An 18,971-nucleotide genomic window follows, 5' to 3' on the forward strand; every position below is an offset into this window, starting at 1 on the left:
AACTATTCATTCCAGCAGTAACTTTTTTTTATCCGACGGACGAGGTCGTTGCAGGGGTCGATCCGACGGCCCAGGATCCATCAAGCAACCAGATCCGACCGCCAGGAATCCCAAATCGCCGAGGAGCGGCCTGAGGAGCTTCTATTCTTATTTCTGGATATTGAACCATATTATATGAATGAAAATGGAAAACATGTGCTCAGCATCCACAACTCCACGAGTGCTTGCTTATTATCCTCGCACATCCATGCACGTACAACGTCAAACCAACACGATCGACTGGACGTCACAAGAGCATATCCAATCCAGTGATACACGCACTCACATGATCCTGATCTTGTTTTTTAAAAGGGAACGGACGAACTTGATTTTTTTTTTTTTGAGAAACACGAATTTGAATAGCTGATGCAGGCATTCAGCCCATGTATGTATGTATGCATCCGTAGCAAAATCCAGCACCCACACCCTGTGAACCGTTCGGGTTGATTAATTCCTGGTGAAAATGTTTCAGAAATTTCTGAACTAATTGGCAACTCAAACCGCCATTAGCTGCATGCTGTCGAGCTTAGAGTTAGATAGCTTTCCGTCGAACCAAGGGCCGGCGCGCGCACGGGAGGTCGGCGCAGGCCATGCAGCGGAAACCTAACATATATACAATATCCGACCGATCAGTGCTAGCTACTCCATTACCAGCATCAACATGATCCTCACTTGTTAATATCTTGTCAGCACCGCCCGGGCCCCGGCGACCATACCGGCCGGGCACCACTTCGGAGTTCGCCGGCCGGCCGGCCAGCCGTCTTATCGCACGCTCTGGGGCCTTGTGGATTGGTGGAACCCGCGGAAAGTGCACTGGACAACGGAAAAACGACGTAGCAACGACTACCAAACCGATCTGATATGCTTTATCTCGCGGGTGCACGTCGCTCTAGTGCTACACCAGTTTCGTACGGCTCTTCAGGCACACGCCTATATAAACCAGTCACCTCCAGCTTGGAATGGCATCCCATGCATTGAGATATCGAGCGTTCCATCTGTTGGTCACTCGCAAGGCTGCCGTGGCATCTGCGTTGAGCAGATCACTTGCTGTAGATTGCAGGTACAGGTTCCTGAGCTTGCATGCGCATGGCCAAGGCTTGCGTACTCCCCGGTGTGGTGCTTGTGGTGTTCGCGCTCCTGCTTCTCTCCTGCGCTTTCCTGGCGGCTGAGCCGGCTGGCCGGCAATGGGATCAAGGGAGAGAGGCCGCGATGACCATGGCGAGAGCTCGAGGGCGTTTAGCGAGGAAGGTGTTGCGGGAGGGGATGGTCCAGGCGGACGGCGACGGCGACATTGCCGGCTCTAAGAGGAAGAGCCCCGGTGGCTCCGACCCGCAGCATCATTAACTGATGCCGAGGTCACGTTGCATGCAGTTTCTTTACACCTGGCATCATATACATGGGACCTCAATCCCTAAATAGACGAAGAGATGATTTTGTATACCACGCATATGGACCATACGCATAGCCCGGCATCATATGTTTACATACATCATCTTTGATATATATGTACGTACCATATGCTAGGAGACGCAGCACAAGTTTGTGCAACAGATCAAAATGTTGTTACTTGTTTTCTCATAAGGAATAAATTTCAATTTTCATCCACATTTGGCCACCCCTTTGCATAAGTTTCAGTTCTGTGGGATTGTCTATCATAGTCGGTGTCCAACATTTATTTTAGTATCCTTACCACATTCTAGTATTTGGATCAACAATTTTAAATTCCGTGTTCAACTTGTACATAATTTATGCACCAGAACATTTACTTAACTACGGACTGAGCATAACTTAGATGGCTAGTCAGGTTGGAACCTGCACATCCGGGTTAAGGTCCTAAACTTGGCATGGTTTGTCGCACTTTCCTAGGTTTATTTCAGTCTTTATGGTGCTACCCTTTCAGCGGTATGGTGTGTCCATCAACGGCGATGCGTCTGTGGTGACCTAGACTTAGCATGGTTTGTCGCACTTTCCTAGGTTTATTTCAGGCTTTCTGGTGCTACCCTTTCAGCAGTATGGTGTGTCCATCAACTACGATGCGTCTATGGTGACTAAGTCAATCTCTAGATGGCTCGGTCTCTTAGAGATGCTTATACACGTAGAATGAGTGTGTGAGCATGTATATGAGCGTCCACGTCTATACTCACACCAAGTTGTGAGAGAGAAGTCATGGAAGTAGCCCATGGGCAGATCACTCGCCATTTTACTCTATGTCAGTTCCCCTCGCCTTTCAGCTCTTCACCTGACATCACCATGACTAAAAGTTGCGCCGGAGGGGCTTGGGGGTGAGCATGGCAGCGACAATGATGGGGGCGATGGTGGTTTATATACCCGCAAAGGGGGCATGCTCCAGCGGGAAACGGGGGCTGATTTCCCGCGTGTTAGTGGGAAATGGGTGCTGATTCGCCATGTGCTAGTGCGAAGCGCGGTGGCGGACATTAATTGGCACTCCTCCTGATGGAAATGCAGTTGCAACATTAGCTTGAGTGAAAACAGCAGCTGTAGCTGTACGTATGGTCGCACCATTGACCGGGCTATGCGTGGAAGGAAGAGGCTGGGGTGTAACTTCTCTGCCGCATGGGCGATTGGCAGATGGCATGCGCTCCAATACAACACCTCCAGTCTCCAAATATGGAAGCTCGTGAGCTAGATATGAAGCGCCCTTCATAAATATGATAACTCGGGTCATATGACGACTCTGTAAGAGTGTATTTTTGGGCCAGGATCCTCATATTGGCGGCTATTATGCCCATTGGCCCGATATGGCGACTCTCTTAGAGTTGCTCTAAAATCTCCCCGTCTTACTTACAAACGTTAATGTGGATGACCCATACAATATTCTGTCTATAAACAGTCAAATTTTAGCCAAAACTACATGTGAGAGAAAATCACATACCCACATCTATACAACAAAAAAATTACCGTATGTAAAAATTGTCACCAGAATTTATGAAGATCTAGATGGATTGTTCTAGTGGATTCAAGGAAATTACAAGCTCAATGGCCTTTTTTACAGGAGGGACTATTTGTCAACTACCTATAGAGAACTGCTGGCAAAACAAGGAAAGGACACCACCATACTTTTATCGCTCAAGAGTCATGATCGAAGACCAAAAGAAAGGTAAATCACTACAAAATTGTCAGCAGAGCTCATAGAGAATTGTCTGCCACGAACCAATTTCTTTCTCCTATCAGCGTGCGTCGTTAGGACCAGAAACCGTTTGCGTGCTGATATCGCGGTGGCCATTAGCCAAGTGGACAGTTTGGTTGGAATTCAATTTAGGTTACAACTGTCTCTCCAACTGAACTTTTGAGTAAGTGGCCAAGTGGACAGTAAGCCTGTGACGTGACTTACTTAAAAGTGAGAGAGGATCTAACAATTTGATATCAGCTAATTGGCCTAAGAGGCGTCTATGTTTGCTTTGTCGGCAAAAAGAAAAGAGTGATGGTCAGATGGATATGTAGAAAGTTCAAATTATCCTTCCGGATATAGGATTTCTACTCAGGTTAGTGGAGGAAAGTGTGGAGAGATGACTTGCAATACAATGATGATGTATTGATAGGGTGCTGGTGCACGTATATATATTACAAGGGAAGGCCTCTACCTCAACTATACATGACTAGGAGGTGGGCCACAACTCCAATACACGTGCAATACAAAATATATACCCAACACCCCCCCGCAGTCGAAGCGTCGCTGGAGACACAGAGACTGGACCGAAACTCCTCGAAGACGGGAGTAGGCAATCCCTTAGTCATCACATCAGCAAACTGTTGCGTCGTCGGCACGTGGAGAACCTGAACACGGCCAAGGGCAACCTGCTCGCGCATGAAGTGAATATTGAGCTCAATATGCTTCGTCCGTCGATGGTGCACCGGGTTGGCGGAGAGGTAGACCGCGCTGACGTTATCGCAGTAGAAAAGAGTGGCCTTGTGAACATCACAAAGCAACTCCTGGAGCAGCTGACGTATCCAAGAGCACTCGGCCACAGCATTAGCCACGGCGCGATACTCTGCCTCGGCGCTGGAGCGGGAGACCGTGGGTTGCCGCTTCGATGACCAAGACATCAACGAGGGCCCAAGGTAGACGCAGTAGCCTGATGTAGAGCGTCGCGTGTCGGGGCAGCCAGCCCAGTCAGCATCCGAGTAGGCCACAAGGTCGGTGGAGGCGGAGGCCGTCAGGGTGAGTCCCGAGGACATGGTGCCGCGTATGTAACGGAGAATACGCTTCACCAGAGTCCAGTGAGAGTCACGCGGGGCGTGCATATGGAGGCACACCTGCTGAACAGCGAACTGCAGGTCGGGACGAGTCAGCGTCAAGTACTGTAAAGCACCGATGATAGAGCGATAAAACGCTCCATCGGACGCGAGAGACCCCTCCAGAGCAGAGACCTTCGCCTTCGTGTCGACGGGAGTGGGCGCCGGCTTGCAATTAAGCATACCGGCACGCTCAAGGAGCTCGTGGGCGTACTTCTGCTGATGCAGAAAGAAGCCGTCAGCCCGGCGGATCACCTCGATGCCGAGAAAGTAGTGTAGGGGCCCCAAGTCCTTGAGGGCGAACTCATCACGATGACGAGCAGTGAGCCGCTGAAGGAGATCGGTGGCGGACGCCGTGAGGATGATGTCGTCGACGTAGAGCAGCAGATATGCAGTGTCAGCTCCCTGATGATACACAAAGAGTGAGGCATCGGATCGAGTAGACCGAAAGCCCAGAGACCGCAGGAAGGCTGCGATACGCGGGTACCAAGCCCGAGGCGCCTGCTTCAACCCGTACAGAGAGCGGGAGAGCAAGCACACAAAGTCGGGGTGCTCGGCGTCGACGAAACCAGTAGGCTGCTCACACAACACCTGCTCGGCGAGATGACCGTGCAAGAAGGCGTTGGAAACGTCCAACTGATGCACAGGCCAGGCGCGCGAGACGGCCAGCTGAAGGACGGCGCGGATCGTGCCCGGTTTCACAACCGGGGCGAAGGTGTCGGTGAAGTCCACGCCCGCGCGCTGCCGAAAGCCACGAACCACCCATCGAGCCTTGTAGCGCTCAAGAGAACCGTCCGGGCGAGTCTTGTGGCGAAACACCCACTTGCCAGAGATGATGTTGGCACGGAGGGGTCGCGGAACAAGTTGCCATGTGCGGTTGCGCTGTAGGGCATCGAACTCCTCCTGCATCGCAGCCAGCCAATGGGGATCCCGAAGGGCGGCACGAGCGGAGGTAGGGATGGGTGATGGCGTCGATGTCGAGGCAGCGCACGCATACTCGTCGGAGGAGTGGCGCATGCTCGGCCGATGCACGCCGGCACGGGCACGGGTGACCGGGCCAGCGAGGGCGGCGGGTGCCGCGACAGCGGGGCCACAGCGGCGGCGGGGGCCACGGCCACGGGGGCGCCCGCGGCGGCGGGGGCTGCGGTGTCAGGGGCGGGGCCCGCGGCGTCAGGGGCCGCGACGGCGCCAGCCGAGCCAGCCGCGGAGGAGGCGACGGGCGAGGTCGAGGTCGAGCCCGTCGCAGGAGTAGCAGCGCCGGCCGGGGTGGCGGGTGGGGTGCCCGCTGGCTCGACCTCGGGCGAGGGAGCCGGGGATCCGGGGGCCCGGTCGGACTCAACCTCGGGTGAGGGAGTCGAGAACCCGGGAGGGGGCGGCAGAAGGCGCCGGGCCGGGGGGGGCGCCGGGGGATGCCGCCACGTATCGCACCAGGTAGGGGGCGCGGGGGCCGGAGCTGAAGGAGCCGCGGCCGGAGGAACCTGAAAAAAAGGGAACACCGTCTCGACGAAGTACACGTGCCTCGAGGTGTACACACGATGAGTGACAGGATCATAGCACCGGTAACCTTTGGTGTTGGGAGGGTAGCCAAGGAAGCTGCATGGGACGGAGCAGGGTGCAAGCTTGTGTGGCATGGTGGACGTGGTGCTAGGATAACAGAGACACCCTTATATGCGAAGACCATCATAGGACGGTGGTGTACCGAAAAGAAGGTGGTGAGGGGCATAGTTCCACCGGGGACGACACAGACGAATGTTGACTAAGAGAGAGGCGGTGGCGAGGGCATCGGGCCAGAACCGAGCGGGCACGTTTGCATGAAAGAGCAACGTGCGAACGCAGTCATTGAGAGTGCGGAGAATGCGCTCGGCGCGGCCATTCTGTTGTGAAGTGTAGGGGCAAGTCAGACGGAAGATGGTGCCGTGAGAGGCGAGAAGTGAGCGAAAAGCGACGTTGTCAAACTCTTTTCCGTTATCGGTTTGGAGTGCAAGTATGGGGCGACCGAACTGAGTGGTGACGTAGGAGTAAAAGGTGGTGAGTGTGGCTAAAGCATCGGATTTACGACGAAGAGGAAAAGTCCACACATAATGAGAATAATCATCTAAAATCACCAAATAGTATAGATAGCCCGTGTTACTCGCAACGCGAGACGTCCAAACATCACTATGAATCAACTGAAACGGAAAAGTGGAAACTGAAGTAGACGCACTAAACAGAAGACGCGCGTGCTTGCCCAAACGACAAGCCTCACAAGTATGCTCGTCGAGCTTATTACATGAGAAAGAAAAACTACTAAGAGTCTAACGCAAAACGGCGGGGTTGAGGTGGCCCAAGCGAGCATGCCAAAGGTCGACGCCGGCGGAGAGAGCGACGGGTGTGGAAGTGGACGCGGCGGCGTGCATGGGATAAAGCTCGTCAGGGCTATCACATCGGTGAAGCACCATCCGGGTACGGGCATCCTTCACAGAAAAACCAACACCGTCAAATTCAACAGTAAGAGGATTCTCACGAGTAAGACGACGAACAGAGACTAAGCTAGTGACTAAGTCAGGTGAAACAAGAACGTTAGACATAGTGATAGGTGTGGAACTAGAAGGAAAACTAGTGCTACCGACATGGGTGATGGGTAAAGAGGAACCGTTGCCAACGGTGATGCGAGTGGGAGTGTGAACGGGAGTGGAGGAGGAAAGGTTACCGGGATGAGCTGTCATGTGCGCAGTAGCACCCGAGTCCATGTACCAGTCGCCTCCACCGCCATAGTTGCTCGGCGACGGCGCCGATTGTAGGGCGGCCAGGAGGGCAGGGTCCCACGGTGCAGGTGTCGGCGGTGGCAGCTGGCCTCCATAGGGCGGCGCCTGGGCGGGCGCGCCGTAGCCACCGAGGGGTGGCGGCGCGAGCGGGGCACCGTAGGGCTGGTAGGTGGTGCCGACGAACGCCTGGTGGCCCGCGGGACGGGGGCCAAGGAGACCCGGTGCAGGAGCCCGCGGGACGGGCATATGATAGGCGTGGACGACACCCGTCCATGGGTTCTACCCGGCGGCCCACGGCAGAGGCGGCTGCGGGAAGCGGGGCGCCCCCCTGCACCTGGCGCCTGCTGCTGCTGCGGCTGCTGCTGGCGGCGGCCTCCGCCACCCCGCCGGTTACGCCGGCCCCCGCCACCTTGCGGCTGCTGGGGAGGCGCGGGGGGCGCGGGCGGCAGCGGGTAGTAGCCGGCGGGCGCGGGTGGCGCGGGTGGACGGGGGGCGGCCGGAGGAGCAGGGCCGCCGTGGGTGGTACCGGCGGCGAGGTCGGTGTGCTGGTCAGCTTCGTCATCCGGCGCTCCTCAAGTTTGAGGTACACGATAACGCGCTGGAAAGTGGGTTGCGGCAGCAGGGTGAGGTTGGACGCCGCGTTGCCGAAGTCCTCATTAAGACCGGCGGTGAGGGTGCTCAGCATGAGGTCGTCAGAGACCTTGGCGCCGATGTCGCGAAGCTCGTCGGCGAGCATCTTGAGCCTCGTGCAGTACTCGTCGATGGTGGAGTTGTCCTGGTGACAGCCGAAGAACTCCTGCTGCAAGAAAACAAGGCGCTGAAGTTTGTTGTCGGTGAAGAGCGTGTTGATCTTGCCCCACACGGTGTAGGCGTCGTCGTCCTCGGCGACGACCGTGTGGAAGATGTCCTTCGAGCCGTCTGGTAGAACCAACGGATGATCGTGGCCTCGATGGCGGACCACTCCGGGTCGCCGCGCATGTACGCGCTGTCCACGGAACCGTCGATATGCTCAGTGAGATAGTACTCGCGGAAGACGAGGTTGAAGTAGGTCTTCCACGCGTAGTACGACGTGCTGGAGCTGTCGAGACGGATAGGGACTCGGGCCTCAATATTGAGGTCACGGATGGCGGCGGCTGAGGGCTCGGGGCCAGCGAAGGGGTTCGACGAGTGAGTCATGGAGGAGCCGGGAGAGGAGGGCCACGACATGGCGGCGACGTGCGGGTGCGGGTAAGGTTACGGTTGGGAGAGGAGATGGCCGCAGCGGCGGGGCGCGGCTGCAGCGGGAACGGTGCGTCGGCTAGCGATGCGGCGGCGCAGGATGCAAAAAGCAGCGTAGCTAGGCGCGCGATGGGTCAACGCGTCAACGCGGCTGGCTAGTGCGATGGAAAAAGCGGCGGCGCGAGAGCTGCGTTGCAAGGCGCGCAAGGTGCAGCGGCGGGGATTCCCGCGGGCTACGGGACGCGGGCATGCAGGGGCTCTTGGTGCGGAGCGGCGGGCAGCTGCCTGGGACGCGCGGGCTGCAGCGGCCTGGGACGCGCGGGCGGAAGCGGGTGGTGGGGTGCGGCGGCGGCGGCAACGGCAACGGCGCGTGGAGGCGCGGCGGCAGGGCGGCTACCCTAGGGTTAGACCGAAAAGGATGATACCATGTGAAGAGATGATTTGCAATACAATGATGATGTTTTGATAGGGTGCTGGTGCACGTATATATATTACAAGGGAAGGCCTCTACCTGAACTATACAAGACTAGAAGGTGGGCCACAACTCCAATACACGTGCAATACAAAATATATACTCAACAGAAAGAAATACAGGGCAATAGTCCATTCTCCACCAGGAGAGGTTGACAAAGTTGTACATATTTTGTGTATGAATTTCCAGTGTACCAGCATTACTAGGGGCATGAAAGTTATTGTACTTTTCCATTTCCATTTGGCAGGTTTGTCCATAACAATATCAATCCATATTTTATGAAAGAAAAGGAACTCTCAGCCAGTGTGCTCAGCATCCACAACTCCACGAGTGCTTGCTTATTATCCTCGCACATGCATGCACAAGAAAACAGCACAAACCTTGTGGGCCTTTGGGTTGATTAAATCCTTGTGAAAATGTTGTTGAGATCTCAACTGATTGCTAAGTCAAACGACCGGCGCCATTAGTCGCGCAAGATCGAGCCTAGCGATATGAAATGATAGCTTTCCGTCCAAGCAACGGCCGGGCACCACAAGGAGGTGGCCAACGGATGCACGTACGGGTGGTCGGCACAGGCCATGCAGCTAAAACCTGACATTCCCGATTAGTGCTAGCTACTCCATTACCTGCATCCACATGACCTTTACTTGTTATTATCTCTGGCCAGCACCGGCCGAGCACCGGCGACCCTATCGCGCACCACTTCGGAGCTCGCCGGCAGGCCCGCCGTCTTATCGCACACCGGGCCCGTGGATTAATTTGGTGGAACCCATGGAAAGTGCACACGACAAAGTCACCTAGCAACGACTACCAACCGATCTGATCTGATATCTTCTATCTCTTCGTGTGCACGTAGCTCTAGTGCTACACTAGCTACTTTCTTTTCTGGAAGATGCTACACTAGCTTTGTACGGGCTCTTCAAGCACACGCCTATATAAACTAGCCACCTCCTGCTCGGAATGGCATCGCATGCATTCTGGCATGCACCCAGCACATATCTATCTACTCATCACTCGCAGAGTTGCCTTGGCATTTGCGTTGAGCTAGAAGGTCACTTGCTGTAGAATATTGCAGGTAGGTTCCTGAGCTTGCACGCACATGGCCAAGGCTTGCGTACTCCGCGGTGCCGTGCTGATGGTGTGCGCGCTCCTGCTTCTCTCGTCTGCTTTCGTGGCAGCTGAGCGGGCTGGCCAACAATGGGATAATGGGAGAAAGGCCACGGTGACGGCATCGACAATGGCGACAGGGCATTTGGTGAGGAAGGTGCTGCGGGAGGAGGTGGTCCAGGCAAACAACGACGGTGTCGTCCACATTGGCGGCTCTAAGAGGAAGAGTCCCGGTGGCCCAGACCCGCAGCATCATTAACTGAGGTCGAGGTCTCCTTGCATACAGTTTCTCTACATGGGACCTGAATCCCAAGATAGATTGATCGATCAAGTTTGTTTTCTTGTCTTGGTATAGCGAAAGAGATGGTTTTCTTTCGCAAGCATATATGTATACATGTTACATACACCATATAGTAGGAGACGCAGCACAAGTTTGTGGAACAGATCAAATATTGTGACTCGTTTTCTCGAAAGGAATACAATTTAATTTTTCGTCTGCATTTTGCCACCCCTTTGCACAAGATTCAGTTCTATGGGATTGTCTATCATAGTCGGTGTCCAAAGTTTACTTTTATCTCCCTGCGACATTCTAGTATTTGGATCAACAATTTTTCATTCCGTGGTCATGTAGTACATAATATACACCAGAACTTTTTGTTAACTGTGGAATGAGCATAGCTGAGATGGCTAGTAGTGGTGGAACCTGCTCATCCAGCACGGTTGGTTGCACCTTCCTATATTTATTTCATGCTTTCTAGTGCTACTCTTTCAGTGGTATAGCATGCCCATCAACTACAAGGCATCTGTGTCGACAGAGTTTTGGATTTCGTCCAAATTTTCTGATTTTCATCCGAAATTCGCCCTTTCCGTTCAGGACCGGTATAAATGTAAGCCGGCCAAACTCAGCCCTTTTTGAACTTGTGGCCCAGCCCATGGTGGAGCATAGGTCGTGCATGCAGTGGCGGAGCCAGGAAAAATGAGTGAGGAGGGCCAGAGTGTTGTTAATCCTTGTTAAGGAGGGCCAGCCCACTAGATTACACTAATTTAGTAGCCCAAAATCATCTGTATACATGCATATTAGGCATAACTCACTGTTCTTAGGGGGGGGGGGGGCCAGGGCCCCTGCTGGTCCCCCTGTCTCCGCCACTGCGTGCATGTGCCCGGTATAAGACTGGAGCCTCGCAACCCTAAAGCGTCCCTCCACTCCTCTTTCTAGCCGGCGGCGGCTGCTGGTGACGCGAGCCGAGGGAGGCGAGGCAGCGCCGCCTCCTCCCATCTTTCTCCACCGGCAGTCCACGTCTTCATCCTCATTCTCCTACTTCCCATCCACTTCTTCCATGGAGCGCTACCACAAAAGAAGAATGCTCGGATCAGGTGGTGCTAGACTGCTAGAGAACCAGATGTAGGTGCCGGCGTTGAATGCTTTGAAAGCTTTGCATCGTGTGTTTGAGCTTGATGACAAAGAAAGACCCAGCTTGTACACTGTGATTTGTATTGTTAATTCTGGAATTCGTTGATTCGGCTACAATTTTTCTTCCCTTGAATGTGATTTTGGTGTACATTTTGGTTATGTTTGTTTCATAACTTTTTGAGAAAATTTCGGTCATTTTTCATTGAAATTTTGGTCATTTTTCTTTCTAAATTTCAATTTCAGTCTGTGCTTTTCGTCCAAGTTTTTCCGAAATTTTTACGGAATACCGAATTTCGCCCTTTTCATTCTGGCCCGGTAAAAAACCAAAAATGAAATCCAAAACCTTGGTGTTGACTTGTCAATCTAATCTATCGGGTCGGTATTCCAGAGCTGCTTATAGGGGTAGAATGGGCGTGTGTGTGCGCGCGCGCAACTATGTCAGCGCCTGCGTTTATATATATTCTGGTTCTCAAATAAAAAATAGTTGGCTTACCTAAATGCACACTTCGAGACGAAGTAGTGAGAGAGAAGTCATGGAAGTAGCCCGTGGGTGAATCACTCATTGTTTTACTCTCTGTTAATTCCCCTCGCCTTCAACTCTTCCGCAAACATGACCATAAAAAAAAGTTGCAAAGGAGGGGCTTGGGGGTGAGTGTGGCGGCAACGGCGATGGGGCCAATGGGGATTTATGTACTCACGAAGGGGCACGCTCCAGCAGGAAACGGGCTGATTTGCTGCGTGCTAGTACAAAATGCGACGGCGACCATTAATTGGCGCTCTTCTCCGTGGAAATGCAGCTGCAACATTAGCATGGGCGAAAACAGCAACCATGTGTATGGACGCGCCATTGACCATGCTACGCATGGAAGGAAGAGGCTGGGCTGAAACTTACCTCCCGCACGAGCGAATGGGGATGGCGCACGCTCCAAACCAACGTCCCCAGCCTCCAAATATGGAGGCTTGCAAGCCAGATATGAAGTGCCCTCCATAAATATGGTAACTTCGAGTAATATGGCGACTCTGTTAGAGTGTGTTTTTGGGTCAGAATCCTCATATCAGCGGCTATTATGCCGATCGGCCTGATATGACGACTCTGCAAGGGTTGCTCTAATATCTCTCCATCTTACTTACAAACATTAATGTGGATAACCCATACAATAATATGTCCATAAGCAGTCAAATTTTAGCCATAGCTACATGTGAGAAAAAAATTACATACAACATCTATACAACAACAAAATTACCGTTTGTAAGTTATCACCAGAATTTATGCGTGTCTAGATGGATTGTTCTAGTGGATTCTAGGAAATTACAAGCTCAATGGCCTTTTGTAGAGGGTCTATTTGTCGACTACACTATAGAGAACTGCTGGCAAAACAAGAAAAGGACACCGCCTTACTTTTATCGCTTATTAGGAGTGACACAATCGACGACCAAAGAAAGGTAATACTACCAAATTGTCAGCAGAGCTCACGGAGAATTGTCCGCCACGAGCCACTTTCCTCTGCCTATCAGCATGCACCGCTAGGACCAGAAACCGTTTGCGTGCTGATATCGCGGTGGCCATTAGCCAAGTGGACAGTTTGGTTGGACTTGGATTTCTGTTACAACTATCTGTCCAACTGAACTTCTGAGTAGGCAGCCAAGTGGATATTAAGTCACTGACGTGACTTACTTGAAAGAGACACAGTAGCTAGCCAATTTGATAGCAGCTAATTGGCCTAAGAGGCGCCCATGTTTGCTTTGTCGGCAAAAAGAGAAGTGTGATGGTCAGATGGATATGTACTAAGCGATAAAAGTGAAGGCGGTGTCCTTAGGTTAGTGGAAGAAAAAATACAGGGCAATAGTCTATTCTCCACCAGGATTTTGTGTATGAGTTTCCAGTGTACCAGCATTACTACCGACATAAAAGTATTTGTTCTTTTCCATTTGCATTTCGCAGGTCTGTCTATAGCAATATCAATCCATATGATATGAAAGAAAAGGAAACCCGTCCAGCCTGTCTGCTCAGCATCCACAACTCCACGAGTGATTGCTTAATTATTATCCTCGCACATGCATGCATGTCCACCAGAACATATCCAGTGATACACACGCACATTTTTTTAGGAGCGGCTATAGGTCAATCAACTGAATTCCACGATGTGGTCAGTCGATTCCTACAAAGAAGAAATGGAAAACTGACTGACTCAAAATTAGGGCCAGTCGATCAGCCCAACACAGAAACATATCATTCAGCGTTGTTTTTCTGTTTCTTCTGCCTTCTGTGCCGTCCAAAGCTAAACGGGCTAGAACCCGCCAAGGATGAAAACCCACCCACTCAAAAGGAAATCCAGCCTGTGTGCTCAGCATCCACAACTCCACGAATGCTTGCTTATTATCCTCGCACATGCATGCACAAGAAAACAGCACAAACCTTGTGGGCGCTTGGGTTGATTAAATCCTTGTGAAAATGTTGTTGAGATCTCAACTGATTGCTATGTCAAACGACCGGTGCCATTAGTCGCACAAGATCGAGCCTAGCGATATGAAATGATAGCTTTCCGTCGAAGCAAGGACCGGCGCACCACAAGGAGCTAGCTACCAGATGCACGTACGGGTGGTCGGCACAGGCCATGCAGCCAAAACCTGACATTTCCGGTCACTGCTAGCTACTCCATTACCTGCATCCACATGACCTTTACTTGTTAATCTCTGGTCAGCACCGGCCGAGCTCCGGCGACCCTATCGCGCACCACTTCGGACGGAGCTCGGCCGCCGGCCGTCTTCTCGCACATCGGGCCGGTGGATTAATTTGGTGGAACCCGTGGAAAGTGCACGGAACAACTCGGAAACGACTAGCTACCAACCGATTTGATATGCTTTATCTCGCGCCCCTGCACGTCGCTCTAGTGCTACACTAGCTACTTACTTTTCTGGAAGGTGCTACACTAGTTTCGTACGGGCTCTTCAAGGACACGCCTATATAAACCAGCCACCTCCTGTCCGGAATGGCATTGCATGCATTCTGGCATTCATCCAGCACATATCTATCTGCTCATCACTCGCAGAGTTGCCCTGGCATTTCCGTTGAGCAGATACTTGCTCCAGGCACCAGGTACAGGTTTCTAAACTTTGCATGGCCATGGCCATGGCCAAGGCTTGCGTCGTCTGCCGTGTGGTGCTGGTGGTGTGTGCGCTCCTGCTTCTCTCGTCCACCTTCGTGGTGGCTGAGGCAACTTTTGGACAATTGGATCATGGGAGAAAGGCCACGGTGGCGGCAACAGCAATGGCGACAAGGCGTTTTGTGAGGAAGCTTCTGCGGGAGGAGGTGGTCCAGGCGGACGACGACGGTGTCGTTGACATTGGCGGCTCCAAGAGGAAGAGCCCTGGTGGCCCAGACCCGCAGCATCATTAACGGTGTCGTTGACATTGGCGGCTCTAAGAGGAATAGCCCTTGTGGCCCAGACCCGCAGCATCATTAACTGAGGTCGGGGTCTCCTTGCATGCAGTTTCTCTACAACGGCATCATATACATGGGACCTAACTCCCAAGATAGATTGATCGATCAAGTTTGCATTATTGTCTTGATATAGCGAAAGAGATGGTTTTGTTTCGCAAGCATATATGTATACATGTTACATACACCATATAGTAGGAGAAGCAGCACAAGTTCGTGGAACAGATCAAATGTCGTGACTCGTTTTGTCAAAAGGAATAAAATTTAATTTTCCAATCGCGCTTTTCCACCCTTTTGCGCAAGTTCCAGTTTTTTCTTTTTGACTGGTACACACGTTTCAGTTATGTGGGATTGTCTACTACACTAGTCGGTGTCCAAATGTTACTTAAGTCTCCCCGTCACATTCTAGTATTTGGATAAAAACCTTTTCATTCCTTTTTTTGCAGGGAAAAAAACTTTTCATTCCGTGGTCAACTTGAGCATTCAATATATACTGTGGATGCATTTTACTCAATCCGATGACAAATTTTCGCACACAAACTTCAGGACGTAACGTTGTAATCCTTACACACTGATTGTTTAATTTTGACCGCACGACCCACACTGATTGTTCTTACAAACTGCTGCTAGTTTTATCTACATTATTTATGGCCTTTTTCAAAGGGGATACAGACTAGTATTTGTCAACTAACCTAACTGATCCGGAAACCTTATGTAAGACCTACACTACTGAAAAACAGTACTACTTTCTGCCAACGCAGCAAAGAAGGGTGTACGCAGCACCAAAATTGCCGACAAAAGATGAAACCGGCGTGGCCCTATTTTATCCACACATAGACGAGATGATGGACGACCAAAAAAAGGTAATACTCCCTCCATCCCGAATTATTTGCCGCAGAAATGGATGAGGGAGCACTATAAGATTGTCAGTATGTTAATTAAATCCGCCTAAACGTGCACCGCCGCCACCAGAAACCGTAGGCTGTGTGAAAAGCACTAGTACATGCTTGTATGCTGATATCCTTGTGGCCATTAACCAAGTGGACAGTTTGGTTCGAGTTGGGCTTATCAGCTGTCTGTCCAACTGATTTGGTCAGCAAAACTGGCCAAGTGCACATCAAGCTCCAAGCCCCTGACGCGATTCAAAAGTGGCATGTGTGCTGGTTCATGCATGCCATTCTTAATTAAAAAAAGCGGGATGAGCTCACCAATTAGCTAATTGATCTAGGTAAGAGGTAGTCTTGTTTGCTCTGTCGACAAAATGAAAAGGGTGACGGTTTGATGGATAACTCTAGAAAGTTTAGACTGTCCTTTCCGAAGAAAACATGTGTTGGTTTATTACTCAATTTTTGAATAAGCAGGTTAAGCCAGTTAGCGACCCTGGTGGCGCGGTAAGTTTGCCCCTGGCCCGCCCTGCCTCCCAGCGCCTTCTCGCCTTCTCGGAGCGAAAATAGTTTAACCTCCTCATGGCCGCGGAGTATATTTAGGATTCGAGAGGTGCGAGGAGGATAACCAAATTTATCCTCCTCTAAAGCTTTATTGGGGGTCGGTTACACATTTCCTAAAGACACTCAATCCTGCTCGGAATGGCATCACATGTATTCTGGCATACTCTCGGTATATCGAGCGCCCATCTACTGATCACTCATAGAATTTCCGTGCCATTATTTGAGTTGAGCAGATCACTTGTTGTAGATTTGGGTTCCTAAATTTGCATATGCATGGCCAAGGCTTGTGTATCCCGTGGTGTGCTGCTGGTTGTGTGCGCGCTGCTGCTTCTCTCGCCTGCTTTGGTGGTGGCTGAGCCGACTGGCCGGAAACGGGATCATGGGAGAGAGCCCATGGTAGCGGCAACGAGAATGGCTGTGGCAGTCCGTCGGGAAGGTGTTGCGGGAGGAGATGGTCCGGACGGATAGCGACGGCAATGTGGACATTGGTAGCTCTAAGAGAAACAGCCCTGGTGGCCCAGATCCACAGCATCATTGACCGATGTCGAGGTCTGGTTGCATGCTGTTTCTATACAACAATATGTTTGCCCGACATCATGTACAGGGTACCTGAATCTCAAGATCGATCGATGGATCAAGTTTGTCTTCTTGTCTTGATGTAGCCGAAGAGATGGTTTTGTTTGCCATGCATATGTATACATGTTACATACATCATCATCGATATATCACAAGTTTGTAGATCAAAATGTTTTGACCAATTCTTTCAATGATTTTATTTAATTTTCATCCACTTATTGCCACCCCTTTCCATAAGCTTCAGTTCAATCATAGTCAGTGCCCAAAATTTATTTTAGTCTCCCTGCCACATTATAGTATTTGGGTTAACAATTTTGCATTCCATGGTCAACTTGTACATAATTTATACACCAGAACTTTTAGTTAACTATGGATAACGAGCATAGCTTAGATGGATAGTAATGCTGGAACCTGCTCATTCGGCACGGTTGGTCGCATTTTCCTGAATTTATTTTAGGCTTTCTGGTGCTACTTTTTTAGCGGTATGGCCTGCTCGTCAACTACGAGGTGGCTGTAGCGACTTAGTCAATCTCAATATCTATCGGCTCGATATTCCAGAGATGCTTGGGGTAAAATGAGTGTTTGTGCATGTATGTGAGCATTTGCGTCAATACTCCGCTTCTCAAGAAAAACTTTTAGTTGACTTAGCTAAATGCACACTTCCAGACCAAGTAGTGAGATAGAAGTCATGGAAGTAGCCCATGGGCAAACCACTCATCGTTTTACTCTACTAGATGACTAGTTGCGCCAATGGCGCAAAGGGCGGGAGGGGGCCAAGTATTGTGAGAATATTTAGACACCCAAGTCGAAAACCAAATGTGGCCAACACTCCCGCATCCTCTGCTTGGAAGCCGCCTTTTCTCACCGGATCTAACATAGATACACTATTCTTCAAGAGAAAATTTCAGAGAAAATATAAAGCATGGAAGGCTTTAAGCTGTACTATTGAGACCATACCACCATATCATCATTTAGTTTCTTTGGAAATCTAAAGGTCTAAGAGGATGGTATATGTGAGAAGCTGTGAATCCACAACAAAAAACTAAACTAACTTCCAAACAAACATTTCAAGTTTGGAAGCCACAAAGAAGCAGCCCAGATCTCTTGTTGTAGTGCAAGTACATGTCCTTAATCCTGCATCCACAGCCCATAATTTTTCAACACCTAAATCCACGAAATCCAACCGAAGGAAATCCTGCCAGAAACATGCACCGTGGCTTACGTCTCCGAGAAGGACTTCTTGGCATTCTTGTGCAGGTTGGACACAGCAATCCTCGCTGCGAGCTGCAGAAGAACCACACGGGCATCTTCCTTCACCTTGCCCTTGGGGAGGAGGGGGGCAACACTTGCAGCGCCGCGACAAGGCTTTGCGAACGCCGCCGGCGAGAGCGCGCAGCAGAGGGCGTCGAGAGTGGCAGCGGCCTCCGCCTCGGCGCGGGCGTAGTGGCGGCGCGACTCGAGGCAGCACACGAAGCAGTCGCGCTAGAGCAGCACGCTATGCACAGATGTGTAGGCAAGTAACAAAGATTGGTCAAAGCGAAACAAATTATCCAAAAAAAGAAAGGTTTTATATATTTTCAACCTACCCAGCCATAAAATCAGAGGCTTCTTGATTAACAAAATAAACACACAATTAAGCGGGCATAGGATGTGTACAATCATGTACTGACAAAGATCAGAGGGGTTAGATTATGTTCAAATGAGATAAATCATCAAGGTTCCAATGATAGAAAACGTTGGGCCCGATGCAATGATTAATGTTATAGCACACAGGCAAGCTAGACATCTTTTCTGTCCCTCTATCCCTGCTATTTGAAAACAAGGATCTCCACTGATAGAAAGATGCCAAGGAGAACCAGAATAAGGACAATAAGCAAAGTGAACATTTGAAAAATAAGAACAGAGCATCTTCAAGACTACCTATGTACTCATTCAGAAAATCAGAAGCACCTCAACTAACAATTGAAAAAGGTGCCTGAAATACAATCCCATACATTCTACATGAAGCTATAGGCATAAATAACAACCAAGGCAAAATCAAAAGAACTAAAAATATGTGCAATACATAATACTTTTAGGAGATCAGGTGTACAGTCCCATACAAATATGAGGCATGTGTCATACAATCTCTATATTCAAAAGAGTTGCATCATACCTATATGTACACAGTTCCTAATGCATTCACATATTTTTCTTACAACCCATACGATAATCCAAGCAAGGTTTTTCTTTCTTGACCTTTATCACGAGACAAAATGCAGTA

At 50.7% G+C, this 18,971-nt stretch overlaps 1 protein-coding gene and 1 long non-coding RNA gene across 2 annotated transcripts; one reads left to right on the plus strand and one right to left on the minus strand.

The window, feature by feature from the left end:
- Positions 1-14,258: 14,258 nt before the first annotated feature.
- LOC123176463 (uncharacterized) lies at positions 14,259-14,960 on the plus strand. Its single transcript, XM_044590660.1, has one exon. The coding sequence runs from the start codon at positions 14,364-14,366 to the stop codon at positions 14,640-14,642; it is 279 nt and encodes a 92-aa protein (XP_044446595.1). The 5' UTR covers positions 14,259-14,363; the 3' UTR covers positions 14,643-14,960.
- A 2,686-nt stretch (positions 14,961-17,646) lies between these two features.
- On the minus strand, positions 17,647-18,194 carry LOC123176475 (uncharacterized). Its single transcript, XR_006488536.1, has 2 exons — positions 17,931-18,194; positions 17,647-17,842 (listed from the first exon to the last, which is right to left on the minus strand). It is a non-coding gene; the product is annotated as an uncharacterized lncRNA (long non-coding RNA).
- Positions 18,195-18,971: the final 777 nt, after the last annotated feature.

Source organism: Triticum aestivum, chromosome 1D, assembly GCF_018294505.1.
Source record: "Triticum aestivum cultivar Chinese Spring chromosome 1D, IWGSC CS RefSeq v2.1, whole genome shotgun sequence".
Taxonomy (NCBI): Eukaryota; Viridiplantae; Streptophyta; class Magnoliopsida; order Poales; family Poaceae; genus Triticum; species Triticum aestivum.

Excerpts from the sequence above, each read along its gene's own strand:
- LOC123176463 (XM_044590660.1), top strand. The coding sequence starts at position 14,364 with ATGGCCATGGCCATGGCCAAGGCTTGCGTCGTCTGCCGTGTGGTGCTG.